Source organism: Haliaeetus leucocephalus, unplaced genomic scaffold (genome assembly GCF_000737465.1).
Source record: "Haliaeetus leucocephalus isolate CR32 unplaced genomic scaffold, Haliaeetus_leucocephalus-4.0 Scaffold173, whole genome shotgun sequence".
Taxonomy (NCBI): domain Eukaryota; kingdom Metazoa; phylum Chordata; class Aves; order Accipitriformes; family Accipitridae; genus Haliaeetus; species Haliaeetus leucocephalus.
In genome coordinates, this window is record NW_010972609.1 from 15,467,552 (window position 1) to 15,480,159 (window position 12,608).

The 12,608-nt window shown below is 55.3% G+C and overlaps 1 protein-coding gene across 1 annotated transcript in view; it reads right to left on the reverse strand.

Moving 5' to 3' along the window:
* The window catches only part of CD81 (CD81 molecule), a 35,285-nt gene extending 22,737 nt beyond the window's left edge, over nt 1-12,548 (reverse strand). Inside the window, exons 1-2 of the mRNA XM_010563893.1 lie at nt 12,431-12,548; nt 1,564-1,678 (exon numbers count right to left, since the gene is read on the reverse strand). Of these exons, the coding sequence (XP_010562195.1) occupies nt 1,564-1,678; nt 12,431-12,496 (181 nt within the window). The 5' untranslated portion in view covers nt 12,497-12,548. The remainder of the gene's footprint in view (nt 1-1,563; nt 1,679-12,430) is intronic.
* Nucleotides 12,549-12,608: the final 60 nt, after the last annotated feature.

Below are 12,608 nucleotides of genomic sequence, written 5' to 3' on the forward strand. Positions count from 1 at the left end.
AAAAAAACCACAAAAAAACCCCCCCAAAAAACAACCCCAACAAAAAAAAAAACCAACAAAAAACCCCAAACCAACCAAACCAAAAAAATAAGCAGCTCTGGAGGCCAACCTCAGAGAGGTTCCTGCTCCTGAAGCAGGAACATCGTGTGCATGTGTATTTTGGATGCCAGATGAGAAAAAGGAGGGAGTATCAGTTGTAGTGGGGCAAAAAAAAAGCGGGGGGGGGCGGGGGGGGGAGCAAAAAGAAATCCCAGTCTTCAGACGCCAGAGGGCTGGCTGGGAGAGGCAGCAGCTGAAAGAAATGCTCTGCCGTTATTACTGCATGGAAATTACAGCCGCCAGAAGGAATCCAAGCTGATCTGTTGCTGAATATAACTTTAAAAAGACAGCCAGCCTCAAATCATGGGCCGTTCACGGGCATCAGAAAGCCAGAGCGGCGGTGGGACTCACGGCCTGTTCCCCATCGCCTTCTAAATAGCAAAGGCCAAGGACAGAGACAAAACAAAAAGGGGTGGAAGAGCAAAAGATGCCCAAGAGGTGGGAGGGGAGGACTCGGCCCCTGCGCTCCAGGTCCCCCAGGTTTTGGGAGAAATTCATTAACTAGGGAGACACCAGTAGTCAGCCCCCAGAAGGGAGGAGCTCCTGGAGAGAGTTTAACTTCTCAAGAGAGCTCCCCTTTTCTCTTTTAAAAATTGAAATCTACAAAGGGGAAATGCCGTAAATATAGCTCTGGGCATGAGGCAGGACAGGGGAGACAGCAAGAGAGAAAAACCCACTGCTATTTACAGCGGGAGCACCTACTGTAACCAGGCACAGCCAGGGAGAGGGCTCAGGCATGCCATTTCATGGGCAAGCAGAGAAAACCAGAGGAAAACCCTTTCCAGAAGGTAATTTCAGCTACAGGTGAGAACAGGACATGGGATCAGACGGGTCCTCGCCCCAGCTCGCGCTCCCGAGCCAGCCCCTGCCTGGCAGCCAGCCCCTCCTGCAAGCTGCTCCCCCTCATCTGTGAGGGATCGTTGGAGAACAGCGCAAAAATAGGTGTTTTCACCTTCCAGCAAGCCAGCATGCTGTCAAATTAATAAAAATCACACTAAGCTTAACCATAACACACAGAGGCTCCTCCTGCCCCTCCTGGAGAACATGAGTCATGAGCTCGCCGAGCTTCACTTTCCACTGCCAGCCGCTCCGTCGGCTACTTTTACACCTCTTTGGATAGGAAATGAGACACGCTTCCAAGAAGTCCCCCCCTTCCCAAACGTGCTCCAGGGGAGACGGCAGCAGAGAACGGCACCGGGGAAAACCCGCGATGCCGCAACACGTCTTTTTGCGCTTTTAGCTGCCATGACTTTGGAGTCTGCGCTTGGGCCACAGCCAACGTTTAATGAATGCTTTGATTGGCACGGCAGGGGATATTTGTGGGGGAATACAGGGGGAGCGTGAGGTATTTTTAGTCCGACCTTGCTGCTCACCGGAGCCTTCCGCCCTGCTTTTGGGCACGCTGCAGCCCACCCCGGGGCACGCCGCCCACGCAGCAACGCCGGCGTCCCCAGACCTACTTACCGACATAGAAGGTGTTGGGGGCCTGCTTGTCCCCCAGCTGCAGGTAGAGGATATTCGTCGTCTGCGAGTCATGCCGGAGCCACAGGGCCACTCCCAGGATGATGCCTCCGGCCAGCTGGGGAAAAAGCAGAGGGAAGCAGGCATTACCCACTGCTCCAGCTGCGCCGGACCCGGAGCAGCAGCCTTCAGGCAGGAGCAGAAGGCTTGCTGCTCATTTTTCTGCAAATTCTTATTTATTCCTTTCGCGGACAAGAACATCCTTCCTAACCATCGTCCCACCCCTGCAACGTGCTTTGCGGCCCGTACCACACGAGCCACACGATCTTCCCTGCTTTATGAGAAGACCCCTCATTCTGGGGCTGCACAAAACCCTTTCCAGTTCCTGCAGGTGGTTTCTTTCCTAAAAGCTATTTTATTACTCCATTAAAATGGAAGGCTCAGCCTTGCGCAAGAAGCACAAGATGTGCAACTCAGGCTTTCAGGAGAGTTTTTCAGTAGAAGTTAGGATCAGCCCCGATTACTCCCTTTTCCCAAGGGGTTGTTATCACCCCATTTTGCTTCTCTGCGATGTACAAACAGGGGTTTGGGTTTTGTTTGATCTGCTGAGAACCGGGTGGGAAAGATGGGGAGATTGCGGCCCAGAAAGTGGGGTGCACGCACACACGGGACGGAGCCCCCGGGGCAAGGAGAAAAACACACCGCAAACACGGGAGGGGATGTTCTGCGTGCGGAGCATTGACCCAGCTTACCACTGGAATACTTATGTCCAAATAATGGGAAGTTTTGGGACCGACTGCCTCGCTGTTTTCTCTTTCAGGGAGGGGCTGGGAATGGCAGCGGAGGACGGGAGCAGATCGGGGGTACTGGGTACTGCAGTGGGGAAGGTGTCACTCAGAGGAACTCGAGCCAGAGCATTTCCAGCAGGACTAGCTGGGTTCTCCATGACACCCCCCCCTTCCATTTAAAACCATGAGAGAGAGGGGGGGGGAAATAAACACGCATGTAAAAACAAAACAAAACAAAAAACCCAAACCCCTTCAGAATTCAATATCGTTTCTACAAAAGGCTGGAAGCACCTGTTCAAATGCCAGTTTATCTTTGAGTGTCCTAAATCCTCAAAGCCATTCATCTTAAAGATGGGAAGATAACTACCGAAGAGTACAAAAGCGGAAACACATTTTTTTTTCAAAAGGATCCGAGTCAGGTCAGCTACAGGCATGAGCAGCACCACAAAGGTCACAAAAAAAAAAAAAAAAAAAGACACGTTTGTTCAGTAAAAGTGCAAAGTTTCCAGTTGTGCAAGAGCAGCCTTGGCGAACACACAAGGCCTGGGATCTGGGAGACAGGCTGTGGGTGGGAGTCCAGCTTTGCCCCTTGGGAGGTCAGCTGGTGGTTTTCCTCCACGCCCATTTCTGCAAATCCCAGCCAAGAGACTTTTACAGGGGCGCCATCGAAGCTGGGGCAAAACCACACAATTTGGGCAAAACTCACAAGGCAAGCTGACCTTGGGGCTTTTCCACTTGCCGGAGGGAGAAAATCCTCACCAGCTCCCCGGAGAGGGAGGAAAGATTTTTACAAACCTTTCCCCAATTTGCCACCAAAATAATCAGCTTTTAACACTTCTCCCACAGCAACCAATGCAACTTCCCTGCTGGCACGGTCCCTCACCTCTCTTATACTGGGGAGAGCCCGAGGTTCTCCAAACACTGGCTATGGACAAAAGTCGTGAAAGCCAGGCCGTGCTCAAATCCAGCTCCAAATAAGGCAGCTCATGGCTTCACAGAAAGTTACCCAAATCCAGCCTGGCATGGCTTGTTCATTGTCTGAGGGCATAACGAAGCCCGTGTTTATCCTCCTGGGAGGAGGAGAATGTCCCTAAATTAATCAGCGCCACTCTTAAAGTAAAGGTCTCTTGGCAGCTCCCAGGGCCGAAGAGATCCTGAGGAAGATTTGGGTTTCTCTGCTGGCTGGGAGAGGCGAAGAAAAGGCTGCGGCCCTTTCTGGTTTGGTTTTCCCTCTGCAAGGAAACACCGCCGTGCCCCAGCACGCTGCCTTCGGCCCCCCGCGGCCCCCCCCCCAGCGGCCCCCCCCCCCCCGCAGCGAGGCTGGGGTGACGCCAGCACCAGGAGGAGCAGCAGCTGCTTTCCAGTCAAACCTGCCCTAGAACGCCCGACTATCCTCAAAATATTTCTTAATCTAAATTTGGGAGCGTCAGCTGAAGGGAGTCTTCCGACTCATCAAACCCACCCCAGCGGCGAGGTCTGCCCACGGCAGGCAGCTGAACCGTCTCCAGATGTTCCCAGGTTCAGCCCGAATGCGCCCCAGGAACACCCCACGTCCCTCCCACACCGCTGACTCCAGCTGCTTCTTTAACAGAGCACAGAGGACCTCCAAATGGGAGCTTTAATCCAACAGCAGCTGGATTTCTTAAGAGAAAGCCTCGTTCACTTACTAACGAAAACAGGGTTTAGGCTACGATGAGCAACTTTTTCCATGAAAACCATACATCCTTCCACCACCAAGGAGCGCAAAAGGTAATTAAGGCATCTTTCTTCCCAAAGGAAAAAAGACAAGATGGAGAAAACCTCATCGGCTGGCCACAGTAACCCTGCCTTCCACTGCACCTTGCTTGGGATAATCTCATTTTTAATACAACTTCTTCCAGACACAAGCTCAGTGTTTTCTTCCCTCCCCACCCTACAGAGCTGCTGTTTGCTGACACGAGAGCCAGAAGAGCTCCAACCACCGATGGCAGCATCACGCTGGTCTCCAGGCTGTGTATCCTCATACACTGAATATCCCTTTCCCCCCCCACCCCGCAGGTATCCATGATCCCGTGCAGGTTGCCTCATTGCTCCGTGCTTGCCCGGCTAGTCAGGCAGCAATCTCTCGGAGCCTGGGGCTGTCACTTGTTGCAGATATACCCCAAGTGCCCAGCACAACTCTCCATTTAAACTTTTGAGGACTACTGTAACAAAAGCAGTAATCTAAAAGCTGCAACGTCAGCAATACCAGCACTGAATTGCTCTTAGATCTGCTTTCCACAAGCCGACCTCCCCAGCCGGCCTTTCACCTGCCGGCGTGAAGGTGCTTGCAGAGGTGGATGCCACTGAAACAAGCAACTGATCAGTCTTGGGAGCATCCAGATTATTTTCCAGCATTTTAAGCGCTACTAACTTTCTCGGCTACTTTTACAGCCTTGCGCTTTCCCTTACTCTGGAGTGTTTTAAGTTCTCATTCTGCTGCCTTCCCCTACCTGCACTTTCGTATGCCTTTGTTTAAATTAAAAAAAACCCAAACCAACCCACAGACATACCCCCCAAAACGAAAACCGCCCCTCGACAAAAATAACACCTCCTCCATCTTCCCTGCTCCTTCAAAAATCCACCGCAAGCCCAGAAGGGCACCCAGTCCATGGCACGGTATCCCACAGCATCGCTAGTGCTCCCCAGGACAGGGCCGGCCCTGGAGATCGCACCCCGAGCAGCCTGCCGGCACAGCAGAGGTGGCGCGGCAGGCTCCGGCGTTTCCTCTTTACCGCTGTTTTCCAGCTTCCAGAGATTTATTACTTCTTCCACAGACAGCCAGACTTTTCCAGCTGGATCCTGCTTGCCCAAGGCTTGCTTTTTTGCAGCGATGCGATTCCTGCTTGGCACAGCGGGGGGGAAGCCCCCCTGAGATGCTGCTTAGGGGAGGGAGAAGGCACCCACGGCCCCCTGAGAGGTGAGGGGGTGGTACCCCACGCGACGGGGTATCACGTCTGAGCACCACGGTGATGGCCGGCGCGCAGCCCCGCTTTGCCGCCCCATCCACCGTGCATGTAGCGGGGCTCCCTCTTGGATTGAGCCTCACTGACTGATGCGCCATTTGCCCTAAAATTTCCCAGATCCAGCTATGGGGCAAGGGAACAAGCCTGTCTTTCACAGCTCGGTCGCTCCTCCCCTCCCTGAGAAATGCCCATGATTTAGGGGTCCAAGGAACGGCCCCATTCCCCCCTTTAATGTGGGGCACCCCATATCCAAGCTGCCCCTACCTTGGCCTGCTGCTCCCCAGACACTCGCGTACTCCAGGACGAGCATCGCCCCCCTGTCCCTTCCGCTGCCGCCGGCCCTTTTCCTCCTGCTCCCTTCCCTCTGCCCCTCTCCGAAACAGGTTTCCTGGCGGGGAGGAGGAGGAGGAGGAGGAGGAGGAGGAAGAAGCAGTCCTGGCCATAGGGCAGCTTGCCGGGCATGTCAAAGCGAAGCAGACATCCTGCAGCTCGAGCTGGCGGAGGAGGGAAGCGGAGGTGCCAGCAGTTTCCCAACACTGTATTTTTAGCAGCACCGCTTCCCGCGGCCACGGCCGGTCCTGCCGCCAGGACGCCGCTTCCCAGCCTGTGCCTCGCATGGGCTCCGGGGCCGGGAGAAGCTCCTGCCTTGCTGCAAAAACGCCGGCGGCGGAGCCCGCGCCGCGACGCCTGGGAAATACCACAGTTACTTACAAGAAGCAGGATGCTGCCAAGAAAGCTTAATGGATTTTAGCTGGTTTATGATTCAGGTAGACAGTTCGAGATTTTTTTTAACAGGTTTTCACGCTGCACAGGCTTGCGGTTTCCCTTACGTTGCCTGGAAGCTGAGCCCTTTGGGGGGATGGCACCCGGACCCCACTCCGGGAGCCCAGCCGGGGCTCCCCACGGCTCCTCTCCAGCACAACCTGCAAAGCGGCCGAGACAGAGTAAGACGGAATCCCCCTCCTTTTAGGCGCGGGGAACCAGGGCACGGAAGGATGAAACAGCTTGCCAAAGGTGAAGCATCTTGCCGTGCAAGAAGCCCATCGTGCAGCCAGGAATGTATTGCTAATTTGGGGTCGAATGCTTTGCTCCCAGGTCATTTGTCGGTCTCTAGGTGGAGCAGCAGATACCCTGTTGTCCAGTATGCACAGCATAAATAACGAAACATCACTATCACTGCACCCAGCACGAGGGGGGGAAAAAGCAAGTAGCTAGAGATTCGTAACTTGATCAAAATTACCTTCGGAAGGGCGATACGAGCCCTTTCAAGATGCATACTAGGACCTAACAGGTTCTGCACCACCATCTCGAGGACTGAGGTGGGCAGAAGAGGAGCACACGACCCTTGGTGGCAGGCACCCATGTAGAGGCAGCGCCAAGCCTGCCCGCCCCCCGCACCTCACTTCCCGGAAAGAGGAATTTGAATTTCCCTTCTAACGCAAATAGGTGCGCCCTGTGGAAGTGCTGAAAGGGCTTGGGGTGCAGCAAGGGGCTGACAGCTGAACAGCAGCCCCGAGATCTTTGGTTTGATCCTGCGACGGTCTTCATGTTACGATGGCGGGACTTCATGCCAAAAATTCACTTAAAATTTTAAGGCAAGAAGCGCTACAGGTCACCCCCGCACTGCTTGTCGGGGTGGACTGTGGGATGGCCCGGAGCACCAACACGTCAGGACCCTCGCAAGACTTTCTGGGGGCGGCGTAAGCAGGGGAAGCGACCTAAATCAGACAAACGCGGCTGCAGTTTGACGGCCAGACAACGTAAAAGCTTCACCAAGCTCGGCGCAGGCACTTTCACACTGCAGCGAGGACTCTTCTTGGAGAGCGCAGGCGCCGTCTTTCCGCTGCCTTCTGCGGCGATCACGCTCGACAGCCGCCGAAGGTCAGGCTGCAAGTTTGCAGGCAAGGCCTGCCCAGGAGATGCAGAAAGGGCGTTTGGGAAGAGCCCCATGCCCAACGGGCAGGAGGACGAAGGCAGCCTGCAGCCCGTGCTCCGCTCCCAGCAGTGGCTATTAATAGAGCTGCCGGCCAGGGTGAAATTCTCCGCTGGTGCCTATAGTTACCAGCCCCACAACACTGAGGGGCTTTTCAAAACAAGCTCCGGAGGAACGCTCCCGGAGGAGCGGCACGCCAGAGGCCAAACAGAGCTTGATGGATGGGAGGAGAGCGGGAATACGGCATCAAAATCCAGGAGTGGGGTCCTCCGACAGGGAGCACCGAGCCTGCAGGCTGCTCACCGCCCGCCGCAGCCCGATCCCCACTGCGGATAGAAGTATCACTATACATTGACATCTACCAGCAGGGTTTGATCGCCCTCGGCAGAGAGGAAAACAATTTCAGATACTGCTTTAAAATTAATTTGGCCCCATACATAAGCATTTAACTACACCGGTAATACAACTGCTTTCCCTTTTTAATAATACAGTGAAAGGCACTTGCACAATACAGGATCAAAGTGTTTCTCAGGGCATTGTACATGGGTTAATGCTCTTGCAGGAGACGAGCATTACAGTGGTTGACAGAAGAATAACCTCAGGAAAACAGAGCAATCCCCCTCCAGCCGCCAGCAATGCTCCCTCCTTGCAACTGCAGCTCAGCCCATTAACCGAAATCAGGTATCCCCATAGGGCAGGGCACCAGTCTCTTCAAAAGACCTGCTTAAATGACCTTCTGTATGCAGAGACTTCAGAAGAGGTTTCGTAGGTGATGGTAGGACTGTGTTCACTTGACAGAGAGCACCAAAACACATCCCAGAGAGCCATCAGCAGGAAAACTTGGGTCCAGATACTGAGCCTGCTAAGAAAACCTCTCCCTTGCCCTTCAAAGACAGCATTAAGTAGCTGCAGGGTCAAACACACGTGGAAATACGCTTGCGTGTACATTGTCCCAGGATATCAAACCCAAGTCAGTAGAAGAAGATGCTGGGCCAGCATCACATCCTTGCTGCTCGCAAGGCTCTCTGCAATTCCCAAGGAGACCAATAACCAAACCAAACCCTGCGCTCTGCAGCAGAGCAGCATGCTAGCTGCTATCGCTAGTAGCGTTTCAGCAGTGCTCAGTGCGAGCCTGCACCCAGAACAAAATGCAAGCTACTTTGTTAGTCCAGAGAGTTATTTCAAACTCGTGCTTCAGAGCTGCACGCCACATGAGCCACCAGCTCTCCCATTCTGGGTTTAAACCTGTGAAGAGCAGTACCCAGCCATCCTCCTCGTCACATCGGGAGGGTCACGAGCCACTCGGCGGAGCTGCTGCTGTGGGACCACTGCCACAGAGAACTGCCACCTCCCTCCCCGTCACCTCTCGTCACCAAAGCCAAGTATCTTTGTGCACGCTTTGTGGACTCCAGGGGACAGCTGACAGATTTTCCAGTGTTGCACAAGAAAATACTTGACTCCTCCAGCCCACTTCCCTTCCGATCACCGCTCTCGAGACAGACTTTCACCTCCCCCTTCCCTCTGCTCTTGCCCTTCCTCTGCTTTGCACCCCAACCACACCACATCTCCTCAACACAAGAAAGGGAAAAAGAGTTATGCGGTACCTGGAAAATGGCATTAGGAGTAAGCTCTTCCTTTTAATTAGGCAACTCTCTGGTAGGGCAGTCAGCAGTGCTCTAGACCTGGAAGGCTGCCATGGGCTGTATTAGCTAATAAGCTGGGCGATCCTTCTCCAAGCAAGCCAATTTCTCCTTGGTTATGTTTAATTACATTTTAAAATAGCTCTCCGGCTTCCTTTGGCCTCTCCAGGGACTCTTTGCAGCAGTGGTCAGTTCAGCCCCATGCACTGAGCTCTGCTATCGGACTTGGATAATTCAGGAGAACGGTCAAAGTCCGACTGTCTATTGAGACTGGGATGGAGAAGCAGCTCCACCTCGCCACGTGCCCAGCCCAGCCCTGCTCCAGGCTGCAAGGTGAGCTGGGACTGCCTGTCACACCAGCAAAACCGCCCAGGAACGCGTACTGGTGCTGCTCCCTCTCGCAGGGCAGGGAAGCAGAGCATCCCCTTGCCGCTGGCCACCCTAAGGTCTCAGGACAAGTTTGCAGCACAGCAAAGCTTTTGTCTCACCAGCCCCGTGTTCTACTAACTGGGTGAGGTTCCCAGGTGCTGCCCGTGGCCTCCTCCACTGCTTTGGTAGGTGGACGCCACTGTGAAACACACAGGGACCCTTCCTCTCCCGGGACGGGCACCCGTTTGTACGCATGGTCCCTGCAGCGGCTGCTGCTCCCTCCTCAAGAGCCACCCTGGACCAAGCACGTAACCCTGGCATCTTCTTCTCAAAAATGCATGCGCAAAGGAAAACAACCCCCCAATAATAAAATAAAACCGAAACATCTCGGGCAGAGAGGGCTGCCAAGGCGCCCCAGGGAGCTGGCAGCCAGGCCACCTTTTCCTTTTGCTTTTCAACACAGCGGCTTTGTGAAATTCCCACTGCGCTGCCAGGGGAAGGAAGGGGGGGAAAGCCAGAGGGGTGTCAGTTTATTTACATTCCGACAAGACAGCAGGGCTACTTTAAAAACTTATCGGAGTTTCTTTTTTATTTGTTAACACCATTAAGGCTGAGAATTGCTTCCTTTCTTCCCCTTGGGTGCCGGAGCAAGCTCCCATGCGGCATGATGTGGTGCCTGCCAAACTTTGGGCTCTGTCTCCTGCTTGTTTTCACCAACAGCGCCCAACCTTGGCCGGGCACAAGGCAAATGGTATGCAAATGAGCACGAGAAGCCCAGCAGCCCTTGCATGCTAACCAGCTGGCAGGACCACAGGGCTGCGAATGCGCCGTCTCGCACCTCCGTGGGGTCAGAGCTGGGGTCCCAACACAGCCACCCTGCAGCAAGGGTGCTCAGCACCTCATCCAGCCTTTAAATGCCTCCCTGTGAAAAGGAACTTCGCGCTTTGGTGGCAACCAAGGCACCCCTCTCCAGCTGGGAATGCAAGGTTGGCCGCTAACCGCGTTTGCTTGGTAGTAAACCTAAAAGTCCCCTCGACTACTGGTTTAAAAAACATCACAAAAGGGCTTGAAAACCATAAAGACCTGGTGTTCAACCACCCTTCAGCTGGCCAGCCTCACAGAAAGCATCATTAATTCTAATGAAGCCCTGGCTCCCCGTCTGCACAGGAGGCGGTTCTAGGGCAAGCCCAGCGCTGGGGGATGTTCTGGGGAGCCAGTGGGTCCCAGCTCACAAGCACCCCTCCTTGGGAGGGGCTGGAGCATCTCCCCCCTCAATGCTCATGGGGAGCAGGCATCAGGCTCCCTCTGAGACACAGGGCAAGGCATCAGAAGTCCTAACAGGGAAATTAAACGGCTCGGCTATTCCTCTGGGAAGCAAAATACCCACTTATAAAAGATAAGCTGTTTTGCAGACGCAGATTGGGGCGAGCGAGCGAGCTTGCTCAGAAGTGGCGGCCGTGCAGAGCCCCCGGCATCCTTCCTGCCGCCCAGGAGACCCTTCCTCCCTCGCATCCACACCCGGCGGCTTCAGCGACAAGAATGGCAGGAAATTGGGACCAGAAGGGAAGAAAAAGCCCTGGGAGAAGCGTGATAACTCAGAAGGAACAACGCTTCAGAGAAAAGCCTACCCGCCTCTGTCCTGCCTTTTTAAGGGTGGAGGAAGAGGTTAAAAAACGCGAACCCCAGGACTGTCCCACATTCGTCTTGCAGCTGGCAGCGCATCAGGTATCAATTAACACCGCTGTCGTCAGAGCTCGTCATCTCTCCCTTGGTCAGTGTTATACCCAGAAACAAGGGGAAGAGGCCTGAAATCAGGCCGGATTTGACAGCGCTCGCTCCCACACAACGGTTAAGCCCTACACCTCCCAGAAGTGGGGACCCCCCCCCCCAAGACCTTCACCGTGCACCCCCGGGGAGAAGGCAGCAGGCTCCAGCCAGGCAGAGCAGCTCCCGGTGCCGAGGCAGGGTTTGCTCTGGAAGGCATCGCTCCCCTCCCCACCTCTCCTTGCTGCATTCGCTGCTGCAAGAAAACGTTAAGAAAACCCCCAAATTCCCCAACGACAGAGCAGGGTGTCAGGACAAGGGGCGCATCCTGACCATGCGGCCGACGCTCAGCAAGCGGTGCCTTGCCTCCGCGGGGTGGGGCTGGGCTTGCTTGCAAGAAAAACAGCATTTTGGGGAATGGAAAATAGCCTATTTAAAAAAATAAAGCAGCCTGCTCGGGCACATTTCACTGCTCCCAGGCGCAGGAGCGGGGAGAGAGCGTTTCTTGCCGTGCCAGCCCCTCGCTGCCGGAGGGTGTTTCTAACCAGGACAAACCTGGTTTGCAGGGAAACTGGGATATGCCGCTTTTTGCTAAATTAGCCGCACGTCTGGGTGGATTATTTCATGAGAAACTTTCTCAGGAAAGACAACCTCTCCAGCCCGGGTAAAACCTGCATCCTAAAATAACTTCCCCGGCAGCGGAACCCAGCTGGGGCACGACCCAAGCGCGGGCGTCGAGGCCGGCTCTGGACGCGATGCCAGGGCCGTCGAGCCCCAGCCGCTCCCTGCCAGCTCTTGGGGTGGGGAGAGCAAATCCAGCCTCGGCCGCCCATCTTTTTTGGGGCACCCTCTCCTCTCCTCCCCGGCTCCTCTGCAGCAGATGGCTGGGCCAGCACCTCTCCTCCCTCCCTCCCTCCTCGGCTGGCTGCGGAACGCCGCTTTGCCCAGGGCAGACCCCCAGCAACAGGGGGTTGGGGGGCAGCACCCCTCGAGGGGGGGGATACCGACCCCCTGCGGCCCCCCCCCCAGCTCTGCCCCCCCTGCCCGGGAGCAAGGCACCCCCCGCGCTTCTGCTCCGAAAGGGTGCACATAAACATCTTTCTCTCTCTCTGTCTCTACAAAATACAGACATATAAATAGGTATACATCTGCAAATAAATAAATACATACGCGCACGCATAAAAAAGGCGCAAAGGACAAGCAGCGCCCCCCCCCCCCCTTGAAAAAAGCAACCCCCAAGGCATATCCCAGGCAGCGAGTCTTAACGCGGGGGGAAGGGACGGGAAAGAGGTTAAAACCAGGCGCAGGCTGACGAGCCATATTGGAGCCCCCTTACTGAAAGGGCAGGGGTGGCCCAGCTCCCCCAGACCCCCCCCGCCGCCCGGGGCTCACCCAGAAGATGAAGTTGAAGACGAAGAGGAGGTATTTGATGCACTTGGTGCAGCCTTCCACCCCCATGGCGGCGGGCGGCAGTGCCGGCGGCTCCTGCCCTGAGCGCTGCTGCCGGGCTGGGGCGGCGGGGGCGGCGAGGGCGGAGATAACACCCCCCGACACGCCACGCCCCCCGCCC